Source organism: Psammomys obesus, unplaced genomic scaffold (assembly GCF_907164565.1).
Source record: "Psammomys obesus unplaced genomic scaffold, mPsaObe1.curated_primary_1811, whole genome shotgun sequence".
Taxonomy (NCBI): Eukaryota; Metazoa; Chordata; class Mammalia; order Rodentia; family Muridae; genus Psammomys; species Psammomys obesus.
In genome coordinates, this window is record NW_026596040.1 from 37618985 (window position 1) to 37635388 (window position 16404).

The 16404-nt window shown below is 45.5% G+C and overlaps 1 protein-coding gene across 3 annotated transcripts in view; it reads left to right on the forward strand.

Annotated features, from left to right (window-relative positions):
* Loxhd1 (lipoxygenase homology PLAT domains 1) overlaps positions 1-16404 on the forward strand; it is a 150660-nt gene that overhangs the window by 60313 nt on the left and 73943 nt on the right. For all 3 annotated transcript variants that reach the window (XM_055622789.1, XM_055622790.1, XM_055622791.1), the window contains exons 13-17: positions 2339-2493; positions 3401-3561; positions 9644-9720; positions 11403-11599; positions 14090-14282. In XM_055622789.1, coding sequence (XP_055478764.1) covers positions 2339-2493; positions 3401-3561; positions 9644-9720; positions 11403-11599; positions 14090-14282 — 783 coding nt within the window. The remainder of the gene's footprint in view (positions 1-2338; positions 2494-3400; positions 3562-9643; positions 9721-11402; positions 11600-14089; positions 14283-16404) is intronic.

Sequence of the window (16404 nt, forward strand, 5' to 3'; positions counted from 1 at the left end):
GATAGGGTAGATGTTAGGGTGGGCCAGCTCAAAGCCCTGGATCTGGGCCTGGACAGTCACCTGTCAGTTGTCCTGTGGCTGCACTGCCAGGACCAGCTCTCCTGCTTTGCCTAGGTGTGATGGAGGGGTATGACCAGCTCCATTGCTTTGGCCAGGTGAGAGGTGGGGCCAGCTCTCCCGCCATTGCACAGCACAGCCCAGAGGAGATGTGGGGCCATTTTTCCCCTGTTCTTTTACTACATATTATTTCAGTTACTTTCGAAGTAGTCTCCCCCAAATTAAAATGCACATCTTAGAACAATCTAGTTCAAAGTAATGTCAACTTAGTTTTAGGAGCATAAAAACTTCACTCCCTTGCACTTTCTTTCCTACAACTGTTGTCATTTAAATTGTGTCTTTGTCTGGGATATATGACACCCTATACTGGGAATTTGTGTCTTTATACATTACAGACTCATCAGTGCAATTTCATAGTTATTGTTCTCTGCGGTTGTGTTTTATATAAAATCTGAGAAGACAGGTATTAAAAATGAAAAAAATACATGTACAGCATCTTTGCTATTATCACTTTATCTTTTCTGGTGATTCATATTACTCCGGGCGAATTCACGTTACTGCCTACTATTTAATGCAAAGATTTCCCACTAATATTTGTTACAGAGAAGGTCTTTTAGTGATGGGAGATTCTTGAATTATTTGTTTATTTTGGAATGCTTTAATTTAGCTTTCTTCCTGAAGGGTAGTTTTAGTAGATATAGGATCCTCAGATAATGGTCTTTTTCTTTCAGCTTATTGAATTTAGCATTCCACTGCTTTCTGGTTTCCATAGTTTTGGATGAAAAGTTGTCTGCTAATTTTTATTGAGTATCCTTGTGCTTAATTTCCTGTTGCTTCTTTTAAAGATTTCCTGTTTGTCTTTCACTCTTATATGTTTTATTATGATGTGTTTAGAAGTAGATCTCTATGGATTTTTCTTATTTAGAGTTTCATTTTACATAAAAATTTAAATATACAGATTAATATTCTTAATTCAAATTTGGAAAATTTGGGACCATTTTATCTTCAAATATTATTTTAATCATTGTTTACATCTTCTTCATCATGGCTTTCCCCAGATTTCATGGCTCTAAATGGAAGACATCTAATGATGACTAAAGTCATGCTGCTGGACCTGGCCTTCCACATATATGTAACTGCCATCTTGACTTCTTTTTCTTAAATACCGAACTGGCACCTCAAATGTATAGTGACCAGAATAAAGCCTTGGTTTCAATTCCCAAACACATCCTTTTTCCTTCCTGCCTTCCTTTATTTTTCAAATAATTATTTATTTATTCACTTTATATTCCAATCATAGCCCCCTCTCCTCTCCTCCCAGTCCCTCTCTCCCTTCCTCTTCCCCCCTCTTCTCTTTCTCAGAAAAGGGGACTCCCATTAACCCACCCCAATTCATACAAATTTTCTCTGTGTAACCTTGGCTGTCCTGGACTCACTTTGTAGTCCAGGTTGGCCTCTTACTCACAGTGATCTGTCTGCCTCTGCCTCCCTGAGTGCAGGGATTAAAGGTGTGCACCACCATACCTTCCAACCATATCCTTACCCTAGACCTCCTAATCCTTATTAACAACTCTCTCCACTATTTGTTCAAAGCAAAACCTGATTCCTCTCTTTTTCTTGATTACCTATCTGAGCCATTACCAACAGTTGCTTCTAAATTACACCATCACAGTAGCTGTTGCCTTCTCTCCATTTCCACTGAACCCTACTTCTAGGTAACACTCATTTCTTTCCATGAGACTCCACATGGAGGGTTCATTAATAACTCTGATCTGGAGGTTGTAGGTAGGCTTGGCTAATCTGGGGAGGGACAATGAGGTGATCATTGTATGTATTTTATAGTGCTGTTTCCTGCAGATTTAGGGGTCAGTTTTAAGTGTCTTACCTCTGGAAATTAACGTTTGGGAAGTTTGAAGTGAACCTCAGGAATTCGAATTCTTGTAAATGGTTTTCATTGGGTTTCTGATGACTCCACAGAGGGAGTTTACTAATTACCCAGTTTTAAGGGTCTTCCCTCTGGAAATTCAGGCCTGGGATGTCTGAAGTGGGCCTCAGAAATGTGAATTCTTGTAAACACTTCCCATGGGTTTCTGATGATTGATGGGCATTAAGAGCCTCTGGTCTGTCTAAGCCAAGGCTTGGCATGAATCAGCTCCCAAGCGGCTCACTGCACTGGGATTTGGAAAGTACTAAATGAAGAGGTGACGGAAGAAGTGGGTGCAGAGCTTAGGCATGGGAGCAGAGGCAGCCAGCCAACAGTGTCCCCCTTTCTGTCTGCCAGTGGCCCGGTACCGTGTGACTGTATGCACAGGGGAGCTTGAAGGTGCAGGGACTGACGCCAACGTCTACCTCTGCCTTTTTGGTGATGTGGGGGACACAGGGGAGCGACTGCTTTACAACTGCAGGAACAACACCGACCTGTTTGAGAAAGGCAATGTAAGTTATGACACCCCCTCTCAACACAGCCCTGCTCTATCCTCCACCTTCCTTGTTTTCTCAGAGTACAGCTGATGGCTGGTGGCAGGACCCCTGCAATGAGATAGTATCTGTCTGGATGAGGGGAAGTAGGGTCTAGGGAATCCAGGTAGGAGCTGCTTAAAGGCACAGAAATATCTGGTTGATTGGATACCTGGGAACTCAGCTCAATTGGCTCATTGCTAGCCACAACACAATGTGTTAGGTATGGCCCTATGTTACCACAACCATCAAGCAGGTTTACTGTGAGCCAAAAGGCTGTAAAGCAGTGCAGAAAGGACCAAATAGGTCTAAGGAAAGTCAGCCTTGGGCTACTCACTCCACTCTCCTGTGCCACACTTTCTTTGTATATAACATGAGGGAAACGAGGCTATTGTGAAGGTTACAGAGGACTGATGAACTGTAGGGATCAGATATGGTTCACAGCACACAATAGATACCCAGTAAAGACTCATTGCTTTGGTGATATGAAGTTGGTGAGGACTTCCAGATGAAAGGGTTGTGTAGATGTCTTTGCTTTTCCTTCTTCCACTTACCCTTTTCTCGGTGGGGAAGGGGTGAGGCTTGGGATGCAAATGGAATACTCTGTCTGAACCAATCCAAGGATGGGCATTTGAAGGCTGTGTTGGGAAAGCCCTTCTCATTAGGAGGTGGCAGGTAGGCTTGGTCCATCTTGGGAGGGACAGTGAGGTTATTGTTGCATGTATTTTATGTTTCTGTTCCTGTGGTAGCTTGTGTGCACCCGTGGAAGAACTACAGTTCACTCTCTCAGCTCTGCCTTCTCACTTCTGGAGTGCGCCCCCACTGGGTGCTGGGTCTCAGGGGCATCAACCATCTACATGACCTTGCTGTCTTTTCTTTCCCAAAGGCCGACGAGTTTACCATTGAGTCTGTCACCCTGAGGAAGGTGAGGCGGGTGAGGGTCAGACATGATGGCAAAGGCTCAAGCAGTGGCTGGTACCTGGCCAGGGTGCTGGTGAGAGAGGAAGGGCAGCCGGAGAGCGACAACGTGGAGTTTCCATGCCTCAGGTACATCCGTCCTCTGCCTTCCTTTCTTCCAGCTTGTGCTAGAGAAAGACTCAGACCTTTCATGGGGAACAGTAAAAGAAACAGTGACTCAAGGTGCTCATTGACGCAATAAAGAGGTGGCCCTGCAGGAGGTGTGTGACCTGAGTGTCACATTTCTACCCCACCCCTGGTGGACAGAGGCACTTCAGTGCACACCTGATGCCAACAGGATGTTTTTTCTCATGAAAAAATAAAAATAAAACCCTGACATTTCCTGAAGTTAAGTGGGTAATTGGGGAATTAGTTAGGTACAGAATGAAATATGAATACAAGTTGGATTTTGGTTTGAAAAGCCTGATTACGTCTCTGGCCTGGTTACATCATTTCAGGCCATCTTTCCTGTAGGCTCTGTGACTAAGGGGCAGTCGTTGATCTTGGCAAGGCAGAAAGGAAAGTCCCAATGGTTCGATTTAAGGGACTGTAGCTAGCAGTCTGTGGTCCCCAAATCCTGTATCACCGATGGTTAGGATGCTGCCAACCCGGCTTTGTTTGCATTTCCTTCTCTCAACCTAAGAGAGGACTTTCTGCACTACTTTTTTGGAAGTATTCCTCGCTCAGCCAGCGCTCCTGCTGATTTCGGAGGTTGTCAATAGAGAAATTTTAGAACAAGGAGAAGTGTCAGTGTTTTGTGAAACCTCAGTGTCTCTCACTCACGTGTGTTAATGCCTAGGAGGACCACACTTCCAGGTTAACTTTGGTCCTGAGCCCACACACTGTTCATTCTTCACTCGAGTTGCTTGTGTAGGCTCCCAGAAGACTATCATGAAGCTACCAGCATGCTGACATCCATTTGGCAACACCTCATGGCAAAACTAGGTTGAAGCAATTGAAGCTGGAAGGAAATTGCTTTTTAAAACTATGTCTATTAATACCTCAAAAGTATTTGGGTAGCAACAGAAGGATGTGTCATGGTTTCCTTTTACCAAACAGGAGGGACTAGAGCTAGGTGAACGGAGGGCACAATGAACAGTAGATGGAATTTTTCTGGTGGTTGGGGACCTGTCTGCTTCCATCAATGGTCAGGCAACATACCAGCCATCTCTCCTGCAGGCTCTGTGACTCAGGGCATCATCAGTGACTTTGACAAGACAGAGGAAGGGAAAGTCACAATGGTTCAATTTAAGGAAAGGACTGTAGCTAGCACTCTGTGATTCCCATAGCCTGTGTGAGCAACACTTAATGCTACCATGAATCTTTGTGTCTTGGAGTCTCTGTTTCATCTCTCCAGTGTTCTAAATCCTAGCCACGAACCCTATATAAGCGAATAGCGTTTTAGTGTTAACTAATACAAGCTGACAGCAAGGTCCCAGGGGAGTGGGGGCTCTTGGAATTTGGATATGAGATAAATAAGAAGAGATGAAGAAAGCATAGTGTTGCCTCATTGGCTCTTCAGGAGTCCTGAACTTCATGCCAGAAGGGGTGAGGAGGAAGAAATGCCTTGGCTTCCTTTGTAGGCTTATGTGTCTGTTTGAATGTGTCAATGGCAAACTCAGTCACTAATAATGTACAGGTGTGTAATTAAAGAAAATAGATTAAAAAGCTCACCCTTGCTATAATTTAACCCAAAAAGAGCCTCAATTTGAAATCTTTACTTCTCCTTCCTGGTATCATGTTTCCCTGTCTGTTTTGTGAGTTTGAATCCACACCTGCCTGAACACTGTCGTGAACTTGTCTGTCCCTGGCTTTGAGTCTTCATGTCCCTAGCAAAGGGCTTTGCTTTCTCTTTTATTGAACAGCACAGAAAGCAGCACATGGGTAAGGGATGGGGAATACAGAGTTTTACAAGGAACTAAGTCATTGACGCCAGCTGACCCAGATAACAGGCAAACACTATAAAGCCATATGTCCAAATGCCACTCCCAGCATTGACGGTGGATATTCATTTTATAAGGCAGCTTTCAGCCTGTTTTCTGTTTTCAGTAAATAATTGTCACAGCATTCATACATATAAACACACATGTATTACTCTTGGGTCAGCAGCATGAAGGGTCGAAAACTTAAGCTCACAACTATGCAAAGCTTAGGTTGCAAAAGCTAATGGAAAATGCAAAGCAAGCAAGGTTGGTTGTTACACTCTATTCTTTTTTTTTTCTATGCAAGAGGTTTATTGGGTGGGTATAGAGGGAGTGGGAGAACAGGGCATGATGGGGAGTGAGAGAGAAAAGGGAATGGGGTACCGAGAGAGAGAGAGAGAGAGAGAGAGAGAGAGAGAGAGAGAGAGAGAAGCAAGAGTAAGAGGAGTGACAGAGTGAGAGAGAGAGAGAGCTACACTCTATTATTTTTTAATTCTTTATTAATTACACTTTATTCACTTTGTATCCCCCCTGTGCTTCCCTCTCTCCTCCCGTCCCAATCCCTCCCTTCCTCCACCCTCTGCATGCATGTCCCTCCCCAAGTCCACTGATAGGGGAGGACTTTTTTCCTTCCTTCTGATCCTAGTCAATTAGGTCTCATCAGGAGTGGCTGCATTGTCTTCTTCTGTGGCCTGGTAATGCTGCTTCCCCCTCAGGGGGAGGTAATTAAAAAGCAGGCCAATCAGTTCATGTCAGAGACAGTCCCTGTTCCTATTACAATGGAACCCACTTGGATACTGAGCTGCCATGGGCTACATCTGTGCAGGGGTCTTAGGTTATCGCCATGCATAGTCCTTGGTTGGAGTATCAGTCTCAAGAAAGGCCCCTGTGCTCAGATATTTTGGTTCTGTTGCTCTCCTTGTGGAGTTCCTGTCTTCTCCAGATCCTACTGTTTCCCACTTCTTTCATAAGATTCCCTGCGCTCTGCCCAAAAGTTGCCCATAAGTCTCAGCATCTGCATTGATAGTCTGCAGGGCAGAGCCTTTCAGAGGTCCTCTGTGTCAGGCTCCTGACTTGTTCCCTCTTTTCTCCTTCTTCTGATGTCCATCCTCTTTGTCTTTCTGGATAGGAATTGAGCATTTTAGCAAGAGTCCTCCCTCTTGATTAGTTTCTTTAGGTGTACAGATTTTAGTAGGTTTATCCTATATTATATGTCTATATGAGTGAGTATATACCGTGTGCATCTTTCTGCTTCTGGGATAGCTCACTCAGGATGATCTTTTCCAGATCCCACCATTTACCTGCAAATTTCATGATTTCCTTGTTTTTTATTGCTGAGTAATATTCCATTGTGTAGATATACTACAATTTGTGCATCCATTCCTCCACTGAGGGGCATCTGGGCTATTTCCAGCTTCTGGCTATTACAAATAAGGCAGCTACAAACATGGTTGAGCAAATGTCCTTATTGTGTACTTGAGACTCTTTTGGCTATATGCCTAGGAGTGGTCTGGCTGGATCTTGAGGAAGCACTATTCCTAGTTGTCTGAGAAAGCGCCAGATTGATTCCCAGAGTGGTTATACAAGTTTACATTCACACCAGCAGTGGAGGAGGGTTTCCCCTTTCTCCAGCATGTGTTGTCTCTTGAGTTTTTTATCTTACCGCCAACAGCACAGGCTCTAAAAGCAACAATCAATAAATGGGACCTCATGAAACTGAAAAGCTTCTGTAAAGCAAAGGACACTGTCGTCAGAACAAAACGACTGCCTACAGATTGGGAAAGAATCTTCACCAACCCTATATCTGACAGAGGGCTAATATCCAGTATATAGAAAGAACTCAAGAAGTTAAACAGCAAAAAATCAAGTAATCCAATTAAAAACTGGAGTACAGAGCTAAACAGAGAATTCTCAATAGAGAAATATCGAATGGCAGAGAAACACTTAAAGAAATGCTCAACCTCATCAGCCATCAGGGAAATGCAAATCAAAATGACCCTAAGATTTCACCTTAAACCCATCAGAATGGCTAGTACAGTCTATTCTTAAAGGCGAGTTAAACGAGTGGCTCTCCACAGTAGGACAGCAGACTGAAGTCTGTCTTGAGTGCTTTCGGGTGTGCTACTAACCTGGCCTGTGAGGGCTAGCAAAAGTTCCAGTCAGACTCTTAGTGCAAGAGATATTTTTATTATAATATTGAATACTCCATCATCACAGGCTTGGAGAGCCCTGCCTGCTCGGGAGTTTGAGGGAAGGGCTCTGAAGACAAGCACCAACGCATAAAGTGGACAAAACGGGCTTGGTCTCCGCAGTTCTCTAACACAAGGTTCTTAAAGTGTTTCCACGCATGACCCCTTTTTGCCCAAGAAATTTTTATGTAATCCTGGGTGTCTAAGTCAATAAAATAGCTATACAAAGCCCACACTATAGAAATAAAGAAATCTGTTGTAAGACAAGTCTTTGGAATACATATAATTCTACCATTTATTAGATACAATCAAATTTAAAATATTTTAAGTTAGTTATCTAATTTGCTAATGAGGTGGATATGTTTATTGATTTTTACAGAGAAGGTTAAATATAGTCTGAATATTTGATTCTATAGGATGTAAACTAGCTTCAGTATTTTTTTTTTTTTTTAGAATTGACTGTTATCTTGGTTTTCTAACTGTCAATGCTGATAACTCTGCTTTGCACAAATGGATAGTGCAAAATGGCAGAAGGATGCTCAGGATCGTATCAGAAGTTATTGGAAATTACGTTTAAATCCCAAGCCCTGAGTCATCTGACAATCTTTAAGACAAATTCAAGTCAGAAACTCAAACAATTAAATATTCTAATTCAATAAAATCCAAATAAATATTAATTTGGCATTTTACTGAGAACATATATGATAGAAAATATTAAAGGTCTGTGTTGCATGATGAAATCATATGTTTATATAAGAGCAGAGAGAAATTACGGAAATGAAAATACTGTACTTCGCAACATGCAATGGTCTCAAATAGGGGCCAAAGAGCTTTAGGCTGCACATGTGCAGGAAAAATGTGCATGCTGTGTGCTCAGAGCCAAGGCTGCTGTGAACTCACCTGCACTGCATAGGCAAGCACCGCCACCTTGGAGTTAGTACTCTCTTTTCTTTACCTAAGTCTGGATAGCTGTGCATCAGAACCTCTCTCCTGCTGCCTCCATCCTGCAACTCCCACATTTGGTTCCACAGCTCTCTGCGGGGTCATGCTCCACAGTCTAAGAAGCCAGTCCCCAGGGAACAGCGACTGGCACTAGGGTACAAACTAGCCTGCCTATAGGTTATATAGACAACTCATGCTTTCATGATAGGTTTATTTCTTAGGCTTGGCCCCTGTGTTCTAAGGGAAAGGTATCTTGGTAGATAGTCTCCATTTCTTCCTCTGGGGGATGGCCAACAGATGGCTGGAGCCACTGCTTCCTAGGACACATTGATGAGACAGAGGTATCAAACCTGAGCCCTGAAGACCACAGACTGACCTTTTCATGAAGTCAAATCTCTCCTGTTTTTGAAGATTCCAGTCCAACCTCCTCACTGAAGTCCTTCTCCTTTCTCTAAATCCTCAGAGCACTTTGTTCAACCCTCAGTGCTTCATTTCGTCCATCCTATCTTCTCAGTCATGCTGTAGGCTTCCAGCAGCCTGAGCGGATCATCCTGGTGTGCTCTTTCTGCTCTCTTCCAGATAGATTTCTTGGTACAGGACCACAGGCAAGCACCACTAATAGTTGTCCTGATGAACACACACACACACACACACACACACACACATACACACATACACACACACACACACACTTGGCTCTGAGAAGATGTGTTTGACAGCAGCAACAGTGGCCTTTTATCATGATCCTGTGACCTGACCTTGCCCATCCTCATTTGCTAGCAGCTCCATCTCTCACTTGATGCATTTTGTCTATGTGGTCCTTTCACCAACTCCTAGACTTCCGTCCCAGGATGTTTTTTTTCTCTGGGATGCTCCTCTCTCATTTTCTGGCCAGCATCTTGTCATCTTTCTAATCTCAGCCAACAGCCAGCCTTCAGCAGAGTCTTTCTCTACTGATTTGGGTTGCAATACTTTGCCAGGAGATCTCAGAGACCCACTTTCTTTTGCTCAATTCAAAGTTGTGGGCCTCCCTGGTGACTCTACATGAGGGATGTGGTGATTGGAGCCTCTGCCTGTTCCACTGAAAAAAACTCGCCCCTCAACCCCCTCTCTCTCAAGGTGGCTGGACAAAGAGAAGGATGATGGACAACTGGTTCGAGAGTTGCTGCCTAGCGACAGCAATGCCACGCTCAAAAGTGAGTTGCCCTGATGGCCAGGTAATGGGTGTCCACGGGAGTGATGGTTGCCTTTCCTCAGCTAAACAGGACCTCGACCTTCAAGGAAGACACATCTTCATTTTCATTCATGGATGCAGCACAGGGTGGTGGAGAAACAAGACTTCTCGTATGCCTGTTTTTGAATGCACAGTCCAGGTGCAGCATGGTGTTAGGCCCTGACTAAATATGGGTCAACAGAGTAATAAAAACAGTAACACCAGCTGATGGCAACAGACACAGCGGTCATTGCTTTGTGAGCAGAAATGCATTGTGGAGGGGCTGTTGAATGGGGACTTTTAAATGCTGAGCATTGTCCTGGAGCCATGGAGGTCTTTTTACTAGTGCTGTGTGTTCAGATGCCATGGTTGGAACATGAGCTTTAGAAAACATTTAAAAGAAACGTTCCCCCAGAATCCCAACAATGCAGCACTTCATGTTTCTAGGGGGTAGCTCATCTGAGCCCTGCAATAACGTCCAAGGGGAGGCAGAGCTGAGGTTGTCCGTTTGTCAGATGGGGAAACCAAGGTCTGTAAGATACATATATTTACCTTGACATGGTTGGAACTAGAAAATCCAGTGTTGGACTCAGCATCACAGAGCCTAAAACCTGGGAAGGAGCCAAGAGGAGAGGTCACCCATGCTTAGAATAAGAGGACGCCATGACCAGAACACGCAGACCTATAGTTGCCGATGGAGCTGGGATCAGTTCCCTGAGCATCTCTACCTTAGACTGCTGTTCTTCCCTCTGCAACAAGCTCTCAGCTCATCATGTAGACAAAGCCCCCATCCTCCTGGTATCCTAGTCCCAGATTTGCAAAGGTTTATCTAGAAAGGGGCATAAGAAAGAAGTCTCCTGGTTCCCACCTAATCTTTCCCTGGTGTTGCTGATCTGACAGGGCTAGGCCTGCTGCAGATGGCCCCAGGCATGGCATCACAACTCGCTTTCTCCAGACCCTTTACTCCAGTGGAAATACCCCAAAGAAGCAATGAGTGATAGGCCTTGAAATCTTTCTTCTTTGTTAAGAAACACATCATGGGGCCTGCCTGGACAACTAGAGTTTGGCTCGTGGTGTCCTGTAACTTATCATCCCCTCTTGTGTTCTTCACCCTTGTACAGATTTCTGGGAGATAAAATGGGACATTCCATTAGGGGTGGGAGTCGCTTTAAATACGTATCAAGGTTTTACTACTGGATAACCTCATTGTCACTACCTCCTGTCAAACACCTGACCTGAGCTCTGCATTCTTTTCCTGCAAGGCTGAAATGAGAGCACCTGAAGTAATACCATAGAATGTGTGCCCAAAGTGATACATGCTAGAAGGCCCTATTGCCTTTGGTGCCAGTTCCTTGCCCATCAGAAGCTGGATCAGGGGATTTCTGAAGATGCTTTGAGTCTCTGTGTGGGTGTTCTTGTCTAAGTTACTTTCAATATGTTCCCCTTTTACAGAACAGGAAGAGCTAAGGCACCAGTTTTATAGATAAGGGGGCTCCACAGAGATAGAGGAGGCCTCTGCTCCCAGTTCCAGGATCCAGGGTCCAGACTCCAGGGTTCTGTCCTAACCTTGATCTTTCCGGCTGAAGATTGTCCCTCTTTCAAACACCACACTCCTTGTACAACCTGCACTAACTTTCCCCTCTCTCTCTGCCTTGGCATGTTCAGACTTCCGCTATCACATCAGTGTGAAGACTGGGGATGTCTCTGGGGCCAGCACAGATTCTAAGGTGTACATCAAGCTCTATGGAGAGAAATCTGACACCATCAAGCAAGTCCTTCTTGTCTCTGACAACAACCTCAAAGACTACTTTGAACGCCGCCGAGTAGATGAGTTTACCCTGGAGACCCTGAACATTGGAACTGTAAGTGTCCATCCTAGAATCGAGTGACATCTTCCCACCGTGTTTCTACCTTGGACCATATGCATTCACATCTGCACTGATGTGTTTTTACCCCAGTGTTTTTGCCAGGAGAGTATAGATGGAGCATGGATGCTGAAGGAGCGGACACTGGATTCAGGGAGGGAAAAGAGGGATAAAGATATTTCTCAATTCCAGATGTGAGTGTGCTTCTGGATTGTGTCCAGAAATGCATCCTTCATGGGAACTCCTGAGAAATGCTGTCTTGGGAAACGAGGCCCAAGATTCTCAGGATTCCATGTGGCCTTGCTGTAGGTGATGTGAGCACGCTGGCCACTCACTGGGAAGGCAGACTAATCAGTGATAGACTACTGTAACAGAAAAAGAGCCAGAGTGAATGGAATTCAACTGAGTTTTCCAGAGGTTTACAGGGACTTAAAGAGGAGAGGTGGATAGGAGGATAGTCAGTAGGAGCTCAATAGCATTCCGGTAGTGAGAAGAGGTAAGGGGAAGGACAGGCAATGGGAAACATACCTGAGTTTGTTAATTGGCACCTATAAGAACTAGGTTCCCACCTTTCTAGATCCCAGAGCCAAGAGCTGGGCTGAAAGCTCAGCTTGACTGGAATCTGAATTTTTTAGGTGAGGGCCTGAGAATTGTTCTAGAAATGTGGCCTTGAGCTACTTAAACTCTGCTAGTGTTTTGCTTAAGTCTTTATAGGCCAAGGTTGACACTCAGTCAAGTAGTAACCTGGTCAAGAGCTGATCCATGCGACACTCTTTCTTAATGTCGCCTGGAAAATCAGGCTTAAATGAAAAACTGGAGCCCTGAGGACACCCTCCAAATTGTCTGCACTAGGATTTGTGTTGCACCTGCCAATCTCCAAGTGCCAGCTGATGAGCACTGGGATGGGGTGTTCCCTTCAGAACCTCATCATCCCTGCCCCTCCTCTCATGTACACCCCCCCATGCCTTTCAGGTACTCTGGAACTCTCCTTTTGCCATCAGTCTGCACCCTTGGGAAAGATCTTGTGACAGTCAATTACCCCTTGAGGCTAATGAACTTCAAATGTATTTACATTTTAAGCCGAATCAATAATTGTGGAACTAAATATTTTGCTCCCTTTGCTGAAGGATTTCTGGGTACCTTAGGGGAGGGGGTTGACAGCAGAAGACCATGGACACTTGTCCTTGGGTTGGTGAAACCCCCTCACTGAATAGTGTGGCCAAGAGCTTTGGAGCCTAGCATTTCTACTGACTTGCTATGTGCAGGTTAGCCAACCTTTTCATCAGTTTTTTCATTCCAAATTATGGAGGTGCCATGGAGATTGCGATTAGTATTGAATATGCTATCAAACCCACGTGCTTATAGTCCGGTTCAGTATATATCATTAAACAATTACTCCACCTCGAGTCCAAGGTGAGTGGCAGTCCCCATCCTTAGGGAGCCCCCAGTATTGTCAGATAGCAGACCCTGTCATTACTCTTCCTTATACTCTCCCCAGAACTGTGCCAGTCCCAGCAGCACAGAGAAACAATGGCACTGTCCTCTGAGCCGGGGTAGGCATTTGAGGACTCTGAGGCATTATAAACTTAGCTGGCAATTTCAGGGTCTTTTGCTCCACACCCTGTGCTCCATGGCTGTGGCAATGTTTCATTAACAGCTGCCAAGAAGCACTTAGTGTTCGGGAAAGCAAAAACCAGCGCTTGAGTGGACAATTTTCTAAATGTGGACTTTGGGTACGAGACAAGGTTAGTGTCACCCTCCAAATCATTAGAGAGAAAAACTCAGGGCTGGAAGGGTTCCCAGAGGCCATCTGCTAATCCCTTCTGAGGTTAAAATTACCCTGTGTACAACATTTCCACAAAAGAAAGCAGTTCAAACCCTGAGAAACCAACTACACATGAGGATGCTTTGGGGACCATCTGAGCTCTCATCCCTGCAAAGATAGAACAGTGTCAAAGAGCAAAGCAAGTGATTATAGACTGTTAATGGACAGAGAGAAATGTTCCTTGGGTCTAAGAGTAAGAGGAGAATTAGACAGAGGACCACCACGTCCAGGGAGGTTGTCTGCAAATTCTGTCACCCTATAGGATGGGAAGGACAAAGAAACAATGCAGAAATGTGCACAATACTCTATCACTTCAGACTGAAGCAAAGTGAAGCAGCAGCACTTGCCAGCCATGCGGCACACCTCACTGCTTCTGTGGCCACACTCATTTTTAAGTACCTAACAGATTCCAAAGTCCTGCTCGGCTCTGCCTCTGACCTTGGAGGTGGATTAGTTTAGGGAGGAGGAGATGGAGCCTTTCGGCAGGAAAAGACCATCTGGGTAGGCAGTCCCCCAGGCTCCTGATCACTGGACAGGCTGGGTCAGAGACTTCTCCCAAGGATCTGGAGACCCTGAGATTTTTGCCCAGTGCTCAGGGAGGTGGAGGCTTGAATCCTTCTGCACACGGCTGCTCACACGCCCTTTCTGGAGTTTCCTTGCAGATCAACAGGCTGGTGATCGGGCATGACAGCACAGGCATGCATGCAGGCTGGTTCCTGGGTAGCGTCCAGATCCGTGTGCCTCGCCAAGGCAAGCAGTACACCTTCCCTGCCAACCGCTGGCTGGATAAGAACCAGGCCGATGGGCGTCTGGAGGTGGAGCTCTACCCCAGCGAGGTGGTGGAGATCCAGAAATGTAAGAAAGAAGCCAGTGGGGCCTCAGCACTGAGCATTGTTCCCCTGGGAGAGGGGGAATGATGGAGTTGGAGGAAGGAAGGGTCAGAGGAAGAGGAGCCCTGTGGTGGGGAGGGGTAGGGAGAGGGGTGAGGGCTCTCGGTCGTCTCTAGTGCCGTGGTTTCTGGGAGGCAGCAAGGGCTCATTTCACAGATGGGAAAAATGAAGACCCAAAGGATGGAACTTTCGTCCTGGAGAAATAGAAAAAACAAAATTAGGAAATGTATAGTCTCAGCCCTCTGGAAAATTTGGGGCATAGTCTTCATCTTTCCTAAGGAAACCTTGCTGAGGAGGTCGGACTTTTCATTCAGGAAATGTCTAGTGAGGTTTCCCCAGCCAGTCCTTCCCTGGGCTCTGTGAAGGCAGCTGCCACCCAGCGCAGGCCACGGCCTTGTCCTTGTGAGCTCACTCTCTAAGCAGAATGGAGCAGAGTGAGAGGGTAGTAGTGAGGTTAGTGGCTTTGTGAACAGATTTTGCAGAAGAGCTGAAGGCCAGGGTGATCCTGTGTCGGTCTTCCAGTGTCCCGAGGGTGTCTGGAGGCTGGAGGGGACAGTGGCTAGGTCGTTCTTCCATGGCCACTGTGTTCCTCTCCTGAGAGCAGCTGCCTGCAGCTTTCTTTCCATGGCCTTCTTCCCAGGAATTCTCTTGAGAAGCAATGCAAAGCTGAGCCAGCTCTCCCTCAGCCAAACCTCAAGCGGAGTGGCTTCTGGACAAATGAGGCCCCTGAGTTAGGAGCCCCAGCACTTACTAAACAGTTAGGTGTGGCAGTGTGCATGTGTGCCATCCCAGGGCTGAGCGGGCAGGGGGAGAGGAGGTAGGTGGGTCCCCGGAGCTCACTGGCAGTCAGCTAGCTGATGTGAATAAGCTAAAGGCTCAGAGAAAGCCCCAGCCTCAAAAGAATTGACGTGAGGAGTAATAGAGGGTGACACTCCATGTACAACACTCACACACCATACACGCACTTAAACACACACGTTCATCCACACAGACATATACACTCACTCATACCTACCTGTACACACACATACCATACACACTCACACAGACACATGCATACATACATACACACACATACTACACACACTTGCCCATACACACACACACACACACACACACATACACACACACACAGAGAGAGAGAGAGAGAGAGAGAGAGAGAGGATTTCTTTTACCTGAAAAGAAATTCTGAAACTGTCTTCTAACAATTCTCAAGAGTAGTCACATTGATAGATGGCATGGTGCCATAGTCCTTGAGGGAGACACATCAACTCTGTTTGCAAGGCCCTCTACTGCTACCTGCCAATAACATGCTTCCATTACCCTCTAACACCTTGATAAATAGCATTTCAAAATATGCACAGCTTTTTCTGTGCATGTGTTGACATAGTCTGACAGCTGCGTAGATTTCAATGAGCACTGTGATTCCCACCTCTTGTCCTTTATAAGATGAAGCAGCTTTTGTTTCCTCCTGCCCTGTGGTGTCTGTCTAGGATCCTTAGCTTTGTAATTTAATTTAATTTTTGTTGCTAAAATGTAGTATCAGTATAATACTATAGCAGTGTTTTAGTATTATAGACTATATAGTGTGAAATGAACACAAACTACCTGGCTTACAGTCCTGTACCCTGAGAAGTTCAGTGCCAATGCGCTGGCATCTGGTGAGGACCTTCTTGGTGAATTCTAATGGCAGATAGGGACAGAGAAAGAAGGGGACACACCCAGTCTCAGCCAGAAGGGTTGAGCCCTCACAGCACGATCACTTCTTAAAGCCTCTACATCTTTTAATAGCAACTAGATTTCAATACAAGTCTTGGAGGGAACAAACATTCAAATGCTAGCAGGCAGGCAGACAATAGAGAGTGCCAGCTGGTGCTCGAGTCCCCTTCATTCCTGGTCTCCAAGGACATGTGCGTTGTGATGGAGGACCAGACATAACATTCTGATTGCCTAGGCTTGCCATCTCCACAACCTACTCAATTCCTCTAAGCCTAAGGGCTTCATCCATCTGCAAAACGTTGGCTCATCATGTTGGGCTGGTTAGGTAGGATGGTGCCTGTGAAGGACCAGGTGTGGGGCTGGGCTTG